General features: G+C 60.4%; 1 protein-coding gene across 1 annotated transcript in view; it reads left to right on the forward strand.

Annotated features, from left to right (window-relative positions):
- GCN1 (GCN1 activator of EIF2AK4) overlaps positions 1-17,884 on the forward strand; it is a 56,117-nt gene that overhangs the window by 30,119 nt on the left and 8,114 nt on the right. Inside the window, exons 27-50 of the mRNA XM_075534016.1 lie at positions 2,115-2,195; positions 2,307-2,450; positions 3,603-3,730; positions 3,950-4,139; positions 4,295-4,365; positions 5,163-5,328; positions 5,549-5,743; positions 6,722-6,968; positions 7,350-7,471; positions 7,947-8,061; positions 8,667-8,846; positions 10,371-10,591; positions 11,538-11,606; positions 11,758-11,896; positions 11,983-12,179; positions 12,324-12,466; positions 13,643-13,760; positions 13,894-14,109; positions 14,950-15,114; positions 15,991-16,152; positions 16,375-16,467; positions 16,632-16,775; positions 16,868-17,137; positions 17,680-17,793. Coding sequence (XP_075390131.1) covers positions 2,115-2,195; positions 2,307-2,450; positions 3,603-3,730; positions 3,950-4,139; positions 4,295-4,365; positions 5,163-5,328; positions 5,549-5,743; positions 6,722-6,968; positions 7,350-7,471; positions 7,947-8,061; positions 8,667-8,846; positions 10,371-10,591; positions 11,538-11,606; positions 11,758-11,896; positions 11,983-12,179; positions 12,324-12,466; positions 13,643-13,760; positions 13,894-14,109; positions 14,950-15,114; positions 15,991-16,152; positions 16,375-16,467; positions 16,632-16,775; positions 16,868-17,137; positions 17,680-17,793 — 3,690 coding nt within the window. The remainder of the gene's footprint in view (positions 1-2,114; positions 2,196-2,306; positions 2,451-3,602; positions 3,731-3,949; positions 4,140-4,294; positions 4,366-5,162; positions 5,329-5,548; positions 5,744-6,721; positions 6,969-7,349; positions 7,472-7,946; positions 8,062-8,666; positions 8,847-10,370; positions 10,592-11,537; positions 11,607-11,757; positions 11,897-11,982; positions 12,180-12,323; positions 12,467-13,642; positions 13,761-13,893; positions 14,110-14,949; positions 15,115-15,990; positions 16,153-16,374; positions 16,468-16,631; positions 16,776-16,867; positions 17,138-17,679; positions 17,794-17,884) is intronic.

Here is a 17,884-nt window from a genome sequence, read left to right on the forward strand (position 1 = left end):
TCCAAGAGACTGGTTCAACTCTTGCTGCTTCCCGATTTCCTCCTGGCAGTGGTACTCATCTCTCAGCTGCTCCACGGGTGAGCTAGTGTTTGTTTGTTTGTTTGTTTCCGTCTTGGAGGACAACACCTGCAGCTCCATTGGCCTTTGTACTGCCTGTAGACTTGCGGGCTGCAGACAGCTTGTTTCCTTTCGCTGTCTCTGGCCCTTCCAGTCTGCACTGACGGACTTTGTGCTGGGGTTGCTGCTTGGGTCCATCACTCACCACCTTGCGCTCTCACAGAACATGGTGTAGCCACACCCTCAGGGAAGATCCCGGGACACTTCCCCTGGGGCGATGCCACAGAGGCTTCTCCATCACTCTGCTCGGCTCCTGAGCGGATTCATCTCTTTACCCTCCTGCTGTCACAGAAGAGGCGAGAAGCCACGCAGCTCTTTTAGCATCTAACTGAGAATTCTCATCAGCCCGATGTCCACGCTCACCACTTGCAAGTTCTCCTTTCCGCCACACACTTGACCGTGACTCGGGCAGGTGCTTTGCCACTGGATGAAAAGCACCACCTTTCCTCTGTGGTCCAGGCCCAGGCTCGTCACTTCCCTGGGCGGCCTCATCACAGCACACACGACATCGCACGTCAGCACCATATTGTTTCCAGGCGATAGTGAGCTGCTCTGTCGCCTTCCTCCCTCCCTCCTCAGCCCTCGCCAGCCTTGCCTGCCGAGGCCATCGGTGCTTGTCTGCTCAGGTACTTAGTACTCTTCCAGCGTCTGCTCAGAGGCCAACTCCAAAACCACTTCTGCACTCGAGGCTTATGTGAGAGGAGCGCCTCACTCTCAGCACCACGGTCTGCTCTAGCAGGAATGCCACGCGGAGGCTTGAGCAGACAGACAGACAGACTCTCACGGTTCAGGAGGCGAGGCATTTGAGTTCAGAGCGCCAGCTCTCCAGGAATACATTCCCGCTTGTCGGCTCCTTGGCGATCCCCATGTGTCTTGGCAACTCTTTCCCCCATCTCTCTCTCCAGCTGCCGGTGTGCGGCTTCTCCGTCATAGCTCCTAAGAGAGTATGTCCAGTCACCACCCCACGCTCATCCTTGTCGCTCACAGCGTCAATGAGGCTGGCGCCACAGTGCCCCAGGCATCGAGGCAAGGGTTGTCAGCACACGCTTCCTGGGTGGGGGGGGGATGGGGGTGGGGGGATGGAGAACACACACATCAGTCTGTCACCCTTGAACTCTGGCTCAAGATCTGAGAGGCAGTCTCCCTTGGACTCTCTCAGGTCTGTGAGAATGGACCTCCCTCAGTTAACTGTCCAACACACGAGGTCGTAACAACGGGTCAAGTGAAGGCACGAGCATTTAAAAATTGCCAGCCTTGGAGAAGCTAACTAGGAAATGCCGGGCCCTGGAGCTGACCGCTACAGACTCTCTGGTGTACGCCCTTGTGAAATGTTTGTAAGCACGTGTGGACAGCACGGTATCACTGTTTGCCCTATGAGTGCGTCCTGCAAGGACAGGTGTCCTGGGTTTGACATTGGGCTGCTAGCCACAAGGTCAGAGTTCAAACCCACCAGCTGCCGCAGGGAGGAAGCTGCTGCTGTCTGCTCCCACAGTGGTTTACTGTCTCCGACAAGCTGAGGGAGCAGTGAATTCTTCTCTGGCCTTAGGCTGCTGCGGCAGCAGAGGGTGTGCCTTGGACCGTTGTCCACGCCAGGGCGGAGGGACGGGACTCACACTGGCCACATGTGTGGGATTTCTTGCTGCCTTCGCCAACATGAATTGGTGGCTGTTGGCTGCTTTAACTTTCCGGGCCCCTCCCTGTTGTGCACAATGAGTGTGGGTGTGGGCCGCCCTGGGGGCCCCCCCTTTCTTCTCCAGGCCAACTTCACCCTCACACAGTGCTCAGCTCCACCCCGCCGGTTTCGCTTTGTCTCTGCTCACAATGTCCCAGGAGAGCGGAGTATCTTTGTGCTTCCGGGTCTCCTGCCCGCCATGGGCTTTGAATCGCAAGCCAGCGGTGGTGGTTTTTACGGCTGACTGGTTGTAGAGCCGAGGAGTGTGGCGAGTGTCCCCGGCGGCCGCCTGCCTTGGTTTCAAGCCTGTTCTGGTTTCTCCTAGAACGGGCCGGAGCTGCTCCCTCGTGTGGCCATGCTGCGCCTGCTGACGTGGGTGATCGGGACGGGCTCTCCCCGCCTTCAGGTGATGTGGCTTCCCCGCTACACTGCCGCTGTCACTGTCTGGGAGCCAATCTGAGGACTCGGGGCTGGGCACGCTCGGTGCTCCACTCAACCCCACGGGTCTGCTCTGCAGGTCCTGGCGTCAGACACGCTGACCACACTGTGTGGCAGCAGCAGCGGCAAGGCGGGCTGCGCCTTCGCTGAACAGGAGGAGGTGGGCGTGCTGCTCAGTGCCTTGCAGTCCCCGTGCGCCAGCGTGCGGGACACCGCGCTCCGGGTATGTGCCAACCTCCCTTGTCGCTCTGTGCGAGAGTCTGCCCCTCACGGGAGCCACCTCGTGCCCGCCCCTCATGCCTGTGTGCTCTGGATCCCTGGGGAGACTGGCGGTTTACCTGAGGATCAGGACACCTGCGCAGGTGGCGGGAAGGCCTACTGCCCACTCTTCTCATCCCTTTTGAAGATGCATTGTGGGTGGTGGGCACGTCTGTGGACTGGTCTGGCCCTCGGGATCGGTGCCTTCTCTCAGCCCACCACCTGGCACCTGCTTTGCCTTGTTGTTGCCTTTGGGGCCTAACACTGAAAGAATGCCCTCAGAGTGGTGAGGCGATGGTGAGCTTTTCACCATTGGCTGAGGTTTCCCTGACAGTTGTATTTTGCTGGTCTTTGGTTAAAAATGAGGAACGTGGGGCAAGGTGTAATTATTGGTTGAAGCTGAGTTCATTCCCATCGGGGTCTCTCCTCTTTGGAAAGTCTTTCGTCTCCGTTAGAGTCGACCCTTTCAAAAGGCCTGTCCCTGTCATACGGTGCCATGGAGCGGGTTCTGACTCAGAGACCCTGTCTGCGCCACAACAGAGCACGGTGGTCCCGGCATCCTCCTCACCCTTGCTGTGCTGCAGCCCACTGTTGCAGCTGCGCTGTCGGCTCGTCTTGGGGTGGGGTGGGGGTGAGGGTGGGGGGGTGGGGGTGTCTTTCTTCCTCTTGCCCTTTGACTTCCCTGCTTGACCGAGCACGATGTCCTTCCCCAGGGACTGGTCCCTCGTGAACACGGGTCCTAGGGACGGGAGACTGAGTCTCGCCAGCCTTGCTTCTGGCCGAACCTCTGAAGGAACAGCCGTGGTAGCACCCCACCATTGTTCACCAGAGCAGAGCTGTCTAGGATACCCTGGGCAGCCAGTGGGCTGAGCTGCTGCCCGGCACTCAGGACACCCCTGCTGCAGCGAGGGAAGTGTCCGCTCTGGGAGCCCGTGGCCACGTGGTCACGCGATGTGTGTGCGGCCGGAGGGGTGGAGGCGCTGCGCGAGTGATCGTTTCTGGGCTGGTTGTACTTTTAAGTAGCCGCCTGTGGCTAATGGCTACATCTTGGGGATCACAGCCCCAGAGGAAGGCCAGGGGCACCTCACACAGTTGTTTCACACGCCCCTCCTTCCAGGGGCTGATGGAGCTCCACATGGTGCTGCCAGTGCCCGACACCGACGAGAAGAACGGCCTGGACCTCCTGCGGCGGCTCTGGGTGGTCAAGTTCGACAAGGAGGAGGAGATCCAGAAGCTGGCCGGGAGGTGAGGATGGCTGGAGGGCTCCATCTCCCTGTGCTACCCCCCGCTCCCCACCCCATCCCCCACCCCACCTCCCTCCCTACCCCTGAAAGAGGGGCCTGCTCATGGTGGAGAAGAGGCCTGGGCCCTTGGGGATCCCAGGATGGTGGGGTACGGCCACAGGGCTCCCTTGGCTCGGCCGCTGCGCATGGTCTGACCCACCCCCGGCTGGGTTCTGCACAGGCTCTGGTCGTTGATGGCTCTGGACTTGCAGCCTGACCTCTGCTCCTTGCTGATTGATGACGTGATTTACCACGAGGCGGCCGTGCGGCAGGCTGGGGCCGAGGCCCTGGCGCAGGCGGTGGCACGCTACCAGTGGCGGGCGGCAGAAGTCCTGGGCAAGCTGATGGAGCTGTACCAGGAAAAGCTCTATGTGAGTGCTGGTGGGCGCGGGCCAGGGTGGGGTGTGTCGGGGGTGGGCTGGGATCCTGCCGGCCCAGGCCCAGGCCCAGGCCTGGCTGGAGTGTTGGCCCACCGTGACTGCTCGGAGAGCAACAGCACCAGGCATGTGTTCTCTGTCTTTTGCAGCGGCCCCCCCCAGTTCTGGATGCCTTGGGACGCGTTATTTCAGAATCACCTCCAGATCAGTGGGAAGCCAGGTAGACCAACTGCCGTCCCATGCAGAGCCCAGTATAAAATTTAGCTGGTGGCCGGGGTGGGTTTGGGAGAAGGTGGGTGGGGGGGAGTGGCAGGAAAGAGTGTGACCTGGGTATCGGCAGTTTTGCTTCCAGAGCCGGCGGCCCCTCTGTGGGCTATGTGCCCGTGGGCTTGCCCCCTCCTATGGAGATGGGCGTCACCACAGGCCCCCCTCAGGGTGGTTGGGTCAGCCACTAAGCAGCATGTGAGGCGCTCTGTGGGTGCTCGCCCCTCCACTGAGCCCAGGAGCCCCAGCTGGAGGGTGAGGGAACAAGTGCCTGCCCAGGGGGGCGTGGAAGCGGCACTCAGCCGAGCTTCGCTCTCCTAATCCAGCTCATTCGAGCGAGTTAGTCTGCTTTCCTGCCAGCCCCGCAGTTGCAAACACCACAGGTCTCGGTCCCCAGGGATCCATCCTCCTGGCCTGTCTCCTGGAAGAACAGCGTCACTCTTCCTGGGTGGGCGAGGCTCCTAGTGGGGCACATCCTTGTCCTAAATTACCCTAGAGGTCGGGAGGGCAGGTATTGCACTCACATGGGGACACACGCAGAATTGGCCCCCTGTCCAGGGCCACCTGTAGGCGGTAAAACGCCAGGCGGAAGGTGGGCTTGTGTGTGGCATGTCCAGGCGGTCTGTCCATACCGATGGGTTGGCATCAGCCGGCCGTGGTCTCTGCTGCACGCCACTCCCCTGGGGCCAGATGGGGTGGCTCTCAACACCAGCCAGGACCCCTCAACACTGCCCACTCCCTCTTCTTCCCTAGGTGTGGCCTGGCGCTGGCCCTGAACAAGCTCTCCCAGGGTCTGGACAACTCTCAGGTGAAGCCCCTCTTCCAGTTCTTCGTCCCCGATGCCCTCAATGACCGCAACCCTGATGTCCGGAAGTGCATGTTAGACGCAGCCCTGGAGACGCTCAACACACACGGGAAGGTAGGAGGGCTATAGTCTGCCGGGGTGGGGTCGGAAGGCAGGGAGACAGAAATGGTGGCCTTTGCTCCCCGAGCTGCTCCCACCACCCCAGCGGAAGACTGCCACGGCACCCCCTTTGGATCATGGTGAAGTCCTCGTGGGCCTGCTGCCTGCCTGCAGAGTGGTTTGGGGACCAGGCTGCCCAGGCTCAGCCTGAGATCCCGGGGGCTCTGTTTCCTAGGAGAACGTCAACTCGCTGCTGCCGGTCTTCGAGGGCTTCCTGAAGGACGCGCCCACCGATGCCAGCTACGACGCTGTGCGGCAGAGCGTGGTGGTCCTCATGGGCTCCCTGGCCAAGCACCTGGACAAGAGCGACCCCAAAGTGAAGCCCATTGTGGCCAAGCTCATCGCTGCCCTCTCCACCCCGTCCCAGCAGGTACTTGCCACTTGGCCTGGGACCCCTGGGCCCTGTTGAAGAATTGGAGTCCAGGGTTGGGGTGGGCAGTAGGACGGGCAGAGTTGGGTGAGTGACTCAGCTAGCCTGTCTCCCATGGGAGGAGCCAGGTTTGTGGCCGGGAGCCCTGAGGAGCAGGGTGGCTGGCCTTCTCTGTGGTCTTGCTCAGTATGCTTGGGCTCCTTCGTGAGTGTGTGTGTGTGTGTGTGTACCCCCCATCACCCGTCACAGCACCCACCTGTGTCCTCGTTGGGTCCTGCTGGCTCGTGATGCTATTGACACACTTCAGCGTCAGGGTTGCAGAGCACAGCTCAGGAAAGGCAGTTCCCAGGCTTCTCTTTGCCGCTCAATGACTCATGGCCACCTTTTTAGGCCTTCGATCTAAACCATGCACCGGGGCCCCGAGACTCAGATAGAGAAAGGCGGGGGCCCTTCTGCGTCAGGCCTATCCCTCGTCCTCGCCATGGTGGCTGCCACCTGGCAAGTGCCTTTCTCTGCAGCCTCCAAGCCCCAGTGCAAAGGATTTTTCCCCTTCCTTTGTTTGGTAAAACACACTTCTCAGGAAACACTCCGCTGAGGAGCCAACGGCCTCAGAGCTGGGCCCTGGTGCTCCCTCAGAGAAAGCAGCCTGCTGCGGGGTCCCCTCGGCACCAGGAAGCATGTGCTCTGCTATGCTGGGGGGCTGCAGCTGGCTCTCCACTGTGGCTGGCAGGGGACTCCTGGTTCTATATTACCCCTTCCTGACTGAGTCCAAAAGTCTGAAACACCGAGTCACAGGCTGAGCTGAAGGGGGAGCAGTAATAGCATGCTCTCTGGCCTAGCTTCTCCAGTCGGTTCGTGGCAGATTATCGCGAGGGCCGCGATGAAGGCGTGGTGTCCGTGGCACCGGAATGGCTGGGACGGTGTGGGTTTGGGGGGGACACTTTGAGGTGAGGTCTGACTCGGAGGTACCCTCTGCAGGTCCAGGAGTCGGTGGCCAGCTGCCTGCCGCCACTTGTCCCGGCCATCAAGGAGGATGCCGGGGGGATGACCCAGAGGCTGATGCAGCAGCTGCTGGAGTCAGACAAGTACGCCGAGCGCAGGGGTGCCGCCTATGGGCTGGCCGGCCTGGTGAAGGGCCTGGGCATCCTCTCCCTCAAGCAGCAGGAGATGATGGCCACACTGACCGACGCCATCCAGGACAAGAAGAACTTCCGCCGGCGAGAAGGTGCGTGGCTCTGAGTGTGTGAAGCCGTCCCTGCAGCAGCCAGGGAGGGCCTCTTGGCCTCTTCCCCTCCATATCAGCCCACCTTTGTGGTGGCGGGGGGTGGGGCGGGGCGGTGTGTGTGTCTCCGATTCTCCCTGGGCCCGTGATCACGGGGTCCACGGTGTTCTGTCCTAACTCAACAATAGGCTGGGGTACTGCCTTTCTAACGGCCAGGCTAGAAAACTCTCTCTGCTCCTTTTAGCCGCAGCTGTGCGCTGTGGCTTCCCGACTGCTGCCCCGGGGCCAGGCAGTCCCAAGTGCTGCGTGGGTAACAGGAGGTGGCAGGGACCTCTTCAGCCCCTTGGGTTTTCAGCGCCCCCCTCCCTCCCTCCCCCCCGTCAGGGGCCCTGTTTGCCTTCGAGATGCTGTGTACCATGCTGGGGAAGCTCTTTGAGCCCTACGTGGTCCATGTGCTGCCCCACCTGCTGCTCTGCTTTGGCGACGGGAACCAGTACGTGCGTGAGGTAGGTCCCGAGGCGACTGCAGGTGGGAGAGAGCCAGAGGCCCACCTGTGGCGTGTGAGAAGCAGGCAGCCTAGCCTCTGGAGGGGGCTAAGGCCCCTGCTGCTCCTCCCCTCAGAGTACCCCTCTGCTTACATCTCGGCACTGAGGCAGGATGAGAACCATCTCTTGTCGTATAGGACCTGCCTTAGAACCTTGTGAGTGCTGACGGAGACCCCCAGGAGCGCTGACGGAGACGCCCTCCCTTCACCCCCCACATGAGCGCTGACTGAGACCCTCCCATGGGTGATGACAGAGACAGCCCCCCCAGGAGTTCAGACAGAGACACCCTCCCCCCAAGAAAGGCTGACCGAGACTCTTCTGAGTATAGACAGAGACACCCCCCCGCCCATGACAGGAGTGCTGGGTACGGCACTGGCCCTGGGGCCTGATCCGTGCTGGGGCGGGGAGACCCTGAATGCATCTTCTCCTCCTTGAGGCTGCAGATGACTGTGCCAAGGCTGTGATGAGCAACCTGAGTGCTCACGGAGTGAAGCTGGTGCTCCCCTCCCTGCTGGCTGCCCTGGAGGAGGAGTCCTGGAGGACTAAAGCCGGTAACCACTGGGCCCCACCCTGCCTTCAGCAGGGACCCAGCTCCCACAGCATGCGTCCTATGTGTGGCCCTTAGTCCCCAGTCCAGGGGGGCCCAACTCTGCACCCTGGGCAGTTTGAGCGCAGGGCTGGCGGAGCCCCAGCCTCATGGCTGTCAGCCCCGGCCTGTGAAAACCTCTCTGAGAAGATCCCTTGGCTCTGTGCCCCCTTCCCCCCATACACACACTGAAATGCCTAGAAAGTACCATCTCATCTGGAACTTTAAGCTGCCCAGCAGATAGGGCAGCTGCCCTGGTTTGGGGCAGAGTCAGGGCTGGGAGCTTTTTCATTGGGCATCTGTCCCCCTGGGTCCCTCTTGGTTTGGAAAATCACAAATCTAGCTAGGTCTGTTTCCTTGATTGTTGATGGGGAAACTGAGGCCAGACCCAAAAAAGGGAATTGGCCTGGTCCCCATCACACCTGGACCTGGTCCGTGTCCCCCCCCCCCAAAAAAAAAAAACCAAAACAGCCCAACAATCCCATCTCTCAGTGTAACCCCCAGGCCTCAGGCCTCAGGAGCTGTGTCCGCAGAGGAGCCACCAGGTGACTGGGCAGTGTCTGTCCACAGGGTCCGTGGAGCTGCTCGGGGCCATGGCCTACTGTGCACCCAAGCAGCTGTCCTCCTGCCTGCCCAGCATCGTGCCCAAGCTCACGGAGGTGCTGACGGACTCCCACGTCAAAGTGCAGAAGGCCGGCCAGCAGGCGCTGCGGCAGATCGGCTCCGTCATCAGGAACCCGGAGATCCTGGGTAAGCAGTGCGTTCGTTAGTTGGCGCCTCAGTCCCAGTGATCCTTCTCCTGGAAATGGTGTGGAAGTTGTCTGTTGGCCCCTTGGTCCTTGTCTGTACTTGCTGTGGTCAGTCATGTTGAATGGAGTCGTCCCAGTGGGTGGGAGAGGAGCGCTGGCAGCCCAGTGGTTACAGCGCTCACGCTGAGAACCCGAAGCCTCTTCTCTGAACTCAACCAGTGGTGTTGTGGAAGAAAGGCCTGGCCAGTTGCTTCTGTCAAGATGATTGTTGTGTGGGCCAGTGGTTAAAGTGCTCAGCTTCGAACCAAGGGGCTAGTGGTTTGAACCCATGAGCTGTTCCGGGGAAGAAAGATGTGACTGTTTGCTTCCATGAAGATTATAGCCTAGGAGACCCTGGGGAGGCAGTTCTGCTCTCTCCTAGGACTGCCCTGAGTGGGAATCCACACGACAGCACACAGCAGCAACTGTTTCCTTTATGTGACGCTCCTCCCCACAAGCGGAAAAGCAAACTCAGACCCATGGCTGTCCGGTTGACTCCGGCTCACCGCGACCCTGTGGGACAGAGGAGAGCTGCCCTGCAGGGTTGCCATGGAAGCAGGCGGCCTCATCTTACTCCCGTGGAGCCGCTGGTGGGATCCGGCCCCTGACCTTGCAGTCAGCAGCTGAGCGCTTCAGCACTGCGCCACCAGGGCTCCTTGTCTGAGAGATGGCAGCCTAGACGTTTCACAGGGTGCACAGGCTCCCCAGGAGTCTGAAGCATCTCAAAGCAACGGGCCTGGTGTGGTGCCGCTGGTGTGGCTCAGGGTTGATGTTGATCGGCCCTTGGTGTGCTTGTTGGCCATTGGCATATCTTCTGTACGGATGGGGGAGTTTCTGTTAAAACCATACCCTTTGGGGGCGTGTTTGTTACCTTAGTGGTGCAGTTCCCCGGGCTTGTGGCAGACAGGTATTCCCTCGGCTTCACTCCTTTGTGCTGCCGGCTTGGTGGTGCTTTAAGGTCCTTGTTCTTCACCTCGTCGTGGTTCAGGGGCCTTTGATGTCTCAAAGGAGTTGCTTCACAAAGCCACACTGTGACTGCTTCCAGAATTGAGGCCCTAGTACCTGTGGGGCTGGACAGGGTCGCGGGACCTCACCCCCCCTGGAACAGTCCACAGGGCCCTCCAGTCACAACTCCACAGGGCAGAGGGATGCAGCGACCTGCACTTCCTGCTGGTGGAGCGAGCAGACAGGCTGGCCCCCTGCTGGCAACTCGTGGGGCTTCAGGGAGGCCTTGGGTTCCAGTGCTTCCTCCTCTGTGCTTCTGGGGCCTCTGACCTGTCTCAGTCCACCCACTCCCACTGAGTTGATTCTGACTCAGGTGGACCCGACATAAGGTTTCTGAGAGTGTCAGTCTTTAATAGAAACAGACAGCCTCTTCTTTCTCCCTCTGAGGGGCTGATGGCTTTGAACCACTGACCTTCCAGTTAGCAGCCCACATGACTAACCCACACGACCATGAACCTCTTTCTCCTATTGGGACCTGCAGCCATTGCCCCGGTCCTGCTGGATGCCCTGACAGACCCATCCAGAAAGACCCAGAAATGCTTGCAGACCCTACTGGACACCAAGTTCGTCCACTTCATCGACGCCCCATCCCTGGCCCTCATCATGCCCATCGTCCAGAGAGCCTTCCAGGACCGCTCTACGGACACGCGCAAGATGGCAGCGCAGATCATTGGCAATATGTACTCCTTGACAGACCAGAAGGTAATGGCCGGCTGGCCGCCCAGGACGGACTAGCTGGTGTGGGCATGGAGGTGTAGACATCTGGACACCTTGGGCATCTTGCTGACCACAGTGGTCCAAGTCAGCCTTTGCTTTGCTTTGCTTTCCTCTTGGGAGGCCGACCCCACTGAGGGAGGGAGTGGCTGCTCCTCGGACGACTTGCTAGGTTTTCTGACCACTCAGAGGACACAGGCCCCGATTGGATGTGCTGGGTTTGTGTGTATATTTGTTCCCGTGAGCCTGGGTTATGTGAGATCCCAGTGCGCATCTCTGGAAGCTCTAAAGAACAAAGTATTGTATCCAGGGGCTTCTGATACCCAAACAGTTACTGTTACTTTTTTAAAAATTACATTCCCAAAGATAAACTTACTTCCAGGAATAGCATGATGTTTATCACATGCTTGCAATAGCTGTAATTTATACCGACAAGTTTATATATCGTATCTTCTAACTTGATCGTGGGCCGTGTAGTTTCCAAAGTTCTCTGCCATGTTGAACAGTGCTGCAGAGAACATGAAAAGCGGCTTCCCCAAAGTCGAATCCAGAGATGCCAGCATTTAAGATGAAGAAAATGGAAGTGATAATCAAATTCCGAAAGTGTTTAACATAACCGGCTCCTAAAGATTCCGGAGGCCGAGCAGGTCCTGGTTCAAAGGAGCCTGAACCACTGTGGCAGCTCTGCTTGCCCGGCTGAGGGTGGGCCTGGGGTTTCCTTCTTGGGTCCCTCATAAGTCTGACCCCCCAAGTGATTGCACAGGGCCTGGAAGGAAGGAGCACCCTCAGTGTGGCGAGCTGACTCGGCGACCTGTCCTCGCCTCTCCTGTGAGCCAGCTGGTCTCCGTTCCTGCTGGGGCGCCTTGTCAGCGGAGGGTCCCTGCAGAACGGAGGCACCAGAGGCAGCGCCTGAGTCCCTCTCGTGTTGTTGCAGGACTTGGCTCCTTACCTGCCAAGCGTGACCCCGGGCCTGAAAACCTCCCTTTTGGACCCTGTGCCTGAGGTGAGCGTAGTGGGAGGAGGGGAGCGCCTTCCCTCGGCCCAGTCCCCAGAAAATGGGCTCCCGAGATCTCCCCGACAGCGGGCCGCACTGTGGCTGTGTGGTGGGGGCCTGGCTGTGTGGCGTCTCATCATCGTGCGTGTCTGCCTGACAGGTGCGGACAGTGTCTGCAAAGGCCCTGGGGGCCATGGTGAAGGGCATGGGGGAGTCCTGCTTTGAGGACTTGCTGCCATGGCTGATGGAGACGCTGACCTACGAGCAGAGTTCCGTGGACCGCTCTGGAGCAGCGCAAGGTGAGACCCACATGGGCTGAGGCCGGGCCAGGAGAGCCCTCATGGGCCCCTGCCTCTGGGCCCTTCATGCTGTCCACTTCTTACAGGATTGGCTGAGGTCATGGCTGGCCTGGGGGTCGAGAAGCTGGAGAAGCTGATGCCGGAAATTGTGGCTACGGCCAGCAAAGTAGACATTGCCCCTCATGTCCGAGATGGCTACATCATGATGTTCAACTACCTGCCCATCACCTTTGGGGACAAATTTACCCCCTACGTGGGACCAATCATCCCCTGCATCCTCAAAGTGGGTTCTGGGGGGTGTGCTGAGGATGGTGGGCTGGGGGCTCCCCTTCCTGGGGCTCCCACTCTGGCAGTCTCACCTCCTTCAGGCCTCGGTGCCTGCCCGGGGAGCGGGCTGCCCTGGCTGAGCCGCCCTCTTGGTACACAGGCTCTTGCTGATGAGAATGAGTTTGTGCGGGACACGGCGCTGCGAGCGGGGCAGCGGGTCATCTCCATGTACGCCGAGACAGCCATCGCCCTGCTGCTGCCCCAGCTGGAGCAGGGCCTGTTCGACGACCTCTGGAGGATCAGGTGAGGGTGGGCCCTGCGGTGCCGTTGGCACTCGGCGGGCAAAGGGAGAGCAGAGCGTGGTTTTCCCGCCCTGGTGGCACTCGCTCTGGGGCAGCCTCGCCTCGCAGTCTTCGGTCTGCCCGCCGTGCCAGATCAGCAGAGCTCGGGCCTGGGAATTGCACCTCTAGGACTTTGATCAAGTGCGACAAACGCGCCAAGAAGGGTGCTTGCGGCAGCATTGTGTATCCTGGAGCCCTGGTGGTGTAGTGGTTCAAGCGCTTCCAGTGGAAGGATCACGGGTTTGAGGCTGTCTGCTCCTGTACAGATTTTCAGCCTGGGAAACTCCACAAGGCAGGCCTGCTCTGCCTTGTTGGATTCCTGTGAGCCGGAATCGACTTGACGGCCTGGGTTTGTTTGGGAGTTACTGTTTCTCATTTGGACAAATGGGAGACGGCTCTCAAATGGTCACAGCCTGTCCGTGCAGTGGGCGTGGTAAGAGTTGTTGAGTAAGATCAAGCCGAGGCCGGGAGGCCGGGGTGTGTGGTGGCCTGAGCCGTGGAGGTGGGGCTGGCCTGTGTGGCAGGCAGGGATGGTTGGGTATCTCTTTGTGAAGCGAGAGGTGTGTGACAAGGTTGTCACCAGAGTCCCAGGTCACCTGAGAAAGGGGCGTTTTGGCGATGGCTTAAACTCTGCGTCTGTTTTTCTTGCATTTCTCTGTATGCCTTCAAGGTTTCAGCATGGCTATGACTGTAATTATTACAGCCTGAGAGACGAAGTCTAATTGGACCAGCACTAGAGTGCACCCTCCTTTTCTGATCAGGAGCCCTGGCTCCCTTTTCGCCTGCTTTTATATTTAGCGGCTTTAAAGTGAGACCAAATTTACTGAGAAGTAAGGTTTCTCCTTTTGGCCTTTCTGCCAGTGGTGATCAGGGTGTCTGGTTCCCGGGCATATTCCCCGGTGGTCAGTAGCTCCGTGTTAGCCACCAGGCAGGCCCCTTCTGTCATGCACATCTTTCCCCCCAATGGCCTCTATTCAAGACATCGCCAGGCCATCCCGAAGCAGACAGACTTGCCGTGATCTGGTCATTCATGTGCTTCCTGGCGGGCAGCTGTTCTCTTTCCCGACTGTCTGTCAGTGTGACTCGGTTGTGAGTCTGTCCCTCGAAGCTGTGTGACTGTTCCGGACGTCCTCCTCAGGTTCAGCTCGGTCCAGCTCCTTGGGGACCTCTTGTTCCACATCTCGGGAGTCACGGGGAAAATGACCACGGAGACGGCCTCCGAAGATGACAACTTTGGAACCGCCCAGTCCAACAAGGTGCCCAACTGCCCGCCCGGCTGGACCCTCCTCATGCTGTGGGTGGTGGGGCCAGGTGTGTGCCCCCCAGGCCTCGGGCTCCACTCACACCGCTGTGCTCTGTTCCCTTGTGCCGTCCCTGCCGCCACCACAGGCAATCATCACGGCCCTGGGCGTGGAGCGGCGGAACCGCGTGTTGGCGGGGCTCTACATGGGCCGCTCGGACACGCAGTTGGTCGTGCGGCAGGCGTCCCTGCACGTCTGGAAGATCGTGGTCTCCAACACGCCCCGTACCTTACGCGAGATCCTGCCCACTCTCTTTGGGCTCTTGCTGGGCTTCCTGGCCAGCACCTGTGCAGACAAGAGAACGGTGAGTTTCCAGAGCCGGGTCTGCAGTAGCCAAAGGAGGAGGGGCCAGAACAGAGGCCAGTGCTGGGACCAGTCTCTCATGTACTTGTTTAGTCCACCGTCCTCTCACTTGGGCTCGGACAGAAGCTAAGCCAGCCTGGCTTCTCCCCACATCCTTGGGGGCCACCATCTGGGAGTGCAGGGGATGGGCATTTGCCATGCTGTCACACCACCTGGCAAGAGCCACTGCGGCCAGGCCCCCAGCTGGGGCAGTACGTACAGTCGGGCCAGGGAAGGCTTCCGAGCAGACGTGTTTTGCTGAAGGTGTGTAAGTCCTTGCACACATCTGAGTCATACAGAAGGATCCTATTGCTCTTGCCTGAAGACCAGGATGTGCAAAGGTCCTGTGGTGGGCGGGATCACGGTGGCTGAGAAGCAGGGAGGAGAAGCCTGTGTGGTGTGAGATGACACTGGCCGTGGTCAGTGTTGGGAGGTCCCGCCTGTGCTGTGGACCACTTCTGCCAGGCCCTTTGGCCCTCCTCTGTTCTGTTCCCGTCCTGGGAAAGCAGCTTGTGTCGTTGGCTCTCGGGGGAGGGGGGCTCATGACACTGTGAGGAGATGGTTTTTCCCCCTCGAGCATTTGTCCCACGTGCTGCTCTGCTTGAGTGAGAGTGCAGTAAGCTTCAGTGACTTTGCGGCTGCAGGAGAAGCACAGGGGCCCTCATGCCCCCATAGCGGATGCTGGCATTGTGCTAGGCCAGGAAGGGGTGTGTGGGTGTCTCCCGTACCCCCGGGGACGTTTGGGGAAGTAAAGGCCATGGCACAGACTCAGCCCAGGCGCTGACTATCTCTGTGGGCACAGATCGCCGCAAGGACGCTGGGAGACCTGGTCCGGAAGCTGGGGGAGAAGATCCTCCCAGAGATCATCCCCATCCTGGAGGAAGGTCTGCGCTCGCCCAAGAGCGACGAGCGGCAGGGTGTGTGCATTGGCCTGAGCGAGATCATGAAGTCCACCAGCCGTGACGCCGTGAGTGACTGGGGATGCTTCACCCTGAGGGACCCACACCCTGGGGCACTGCTGGCAGTACCTGCTGCCTGGGCCCCACTCGATGCCAGTGCCCCTCCTCGCTGCTTCCCCACCGGTGTTCCAGGCCAGGAGAGGAGGCCTCTGGGGGCGTGCCCGTGCTCCCAGTCCTCGAAGGATCGGCCTAGACCCGAGTGCCAGTGCCCTGGGGTGGGACGGCATGGTCTCCCGTGTTCCTGGGCTTTGGAGCACTCGAGACTGGCCATGTTTTCGGAGGTGACTGATCCACAGACATCCCTGGGGAGCAGGTTGAGGAGGCGGTCTCCCGATTAGGGAAAAGCGCTGAAGCGATTCAGCAGAGGGCTGGGGAGACACACGAGCAAGACCAGGCACCCCGGTCCAATGGACTGTCCGCGTGAGGTCCAGCTTCTGCCTGTCTTTGTACCTGGCACCTGGCAAGTGGAGAGTGGTGACTCATTAAATAGGGACGGAGTCTCGTGGGGGGCCCTGGGTCCTGTGGCTAGCTGCCTGGTAGCTCCAATCTCCAGTGAGCTCGACTGGGAACAAGGACCCTCACTGCCCCCACTGCCCACCAGCCTGGAAGGACTTGAGATTTCCAGGAGGATCAAGCAGGGGGAGGCGGCTGGGGGAGAAGAAGGGGTGTCACAGTTCACGTAAAATCCTCCCCTGCTGATTCCCCACTCATGAGGCCTGCCTCGTGGCTCGTCTCTGCTCCTTAACGCTGGAGCGATTGTATCAAGTGGGAAACAGTCTGATCCTGGAGGCTGTGCTGGCCAGGCCTGGGTTTCCCCACGGCCCCTGGCTTGCTTGGCCCTCTGCCCGTCCCTCCTCGGCACAGCGGAGCCTTGGTTCTCGTAGGTACTGTATTTCTCCGAGTCCCTGGTGCCCACAGCCAGGAAGGCGCTGTGTGACCCCCTGGAGGAGGTCCGGGAGGCGGCGGCCAAGACATTCGAGCAACTGCACTCCACCATTGGCCACCAGGCGCTGGAGGACATCCTCCCGTTCCTGCTGAAGCAGCTCGTGAGTGCCGTGCACCCCCGTGCCCCCACACACACCTCCCCACCCCTTCCTGGCCCCCATCTCTCACTGGTCCTGTGGAAGGACGCTCAGCGGGGGGTGGGGGGGCGGGTGCCTGTCCTGTTGGGTCAACTTTGTCTTGGCACATGGCCTCCGATGGCCCGTGCAGCCGGGTGCAGTGGGAGGGAGGAGCCAGCCCCTCAGGTGCCTCTCTCCCTTGTGCAGGAGGACGAGAAGGTGTCCGAGTTTGCCTTGGATGGGCTGAAGCAGGTCATGGCCATCAAGAGTCGTGTGGTGCTGCCCTACCTTGTGCCCAAGGTAAAGCCCGAGGCGGGGCTCATGCCCTCTGCCTGGTTGTCGGAGCCTCCATGGGAGGGGGTGGGAGGGACTGCCAGGAAGGCCAGCCAGCTCTGAGGAGGGACTGGTGATGGGGGACGCTGTGCAGGCAGGAGGTTCTGGGCTGACGACGCTCGTTCTCCTAGCTGACAACGCCCCCTGTCAATACCCGGGTGCTGGCCTTCCTCACCTCCGTGGCCGGCGAGTCGCTGGCCCGCCATCTCAGCGTGATCCTCCCTGCGGTCATGCTGGCCCTGAAGGAGAAGCTTGGCACCGCAGGCGAGCAGCTGGTAAGAGCCGTGGAGGTCGTGCCCGGGCGCTTCGGGTGCCCCTGGCCCTTCTGTGATGGTGCTCAGCATCCCACGGTGCCCCGTGCTTGCAGGAGATGGCCAACTGCCAGGCTGTGATCCTGTCCGTGGAGGACGAAGCCGGGCAGCGGGTGGTCATCGAGGACCTGCTGGAAGCCACCCGCAGCCCCGACGTGGGCGTGCGGCAGGCCGCCACTGTCATGCTCAACATCTACTGCTCCCGCACGAGGGCTGACTACTCCAACCACCTGCGGAGCCTGGTCTCCGGCCTGATCCGCCTCTTCAACGACTCTGACCCCATGGTCCTAGAGGAGAGCTGGGATGCCCTGAGTGCCATCACGAAGGTGAGGGGGGTGAGGGGGAGGAGGCGGCGCTGCCAGAGCCAGCCTTTGTGTCCAGTGCCCGACACTCAGCGTTGACTCCTGACCCTGAGTCCACTAGGCTAGTACTTGGGGCCTCCACCCATCTGCTGTTGGTCAGACTGCAGCGGTTGTCGCCTTGTGGATTGTTGGGATGCACGCAGCTGCGCACCCCAATGTTAAGCAGCCGCAGGGTCACCAGCGGGGGCAGGTTTGAGTGGAGCATCTAGACTGAAAGTAGGAAGAAGGAACTGGGCCCCTGTTTGTAAACATCAGCCAGTGGGAACCCTGTGGCTTGTGGGAAGGATGCACGCTGACGGCTAAGCCTTCCCATACCCAGCAGCCCTGAGTGGTGGGTTTGAATGAAGATGGGGGGCGGGCAGCACTCTGGAACCACTCTGCCGCCTCGCTTAATCCCCAGGACCTGTTTCCTTGCTCCAGCACCTCCCAGCCCAGTGTTAGGAGGGCTGTCAGACTCAACTCCGCTCCCCCCCTACCCCCCCCCCCCATCCCCTGAATCTCCACAGAAGCTGGATGCTCCCAGCCAGCTGGCACTCATTGACGAGCTGCACAGAGAAATCCGGCTCGCGGGCAATGAGAGCCTAGGCGAGCACGTGCCGGGCTTCTGCCTCCCTCGGAAGGTAAGCCAGGGCGCAGCATGGCATGGTGGGGCACCAGGGTGGCTGCTGGCCCCATCGTGCTCTAGGGCTGTGTTCTGACGCATGTCAGGAC

This window comes from Tenrec ecaudatus, chromosome 16 (assembly GCF_050624435.1).
Source record: "Tenrec ecaudatus isolate mTenEca1 chromosome 16, mTenEca1.hap1, whole genome shotgun sequence".
Taxonomy (NCBI): Eukaryota; Metazoa; Chordata; class Mammalia; order Afrosoricida; family Tenrecidae; genus Tenrec; species Tenrec ecaudatus.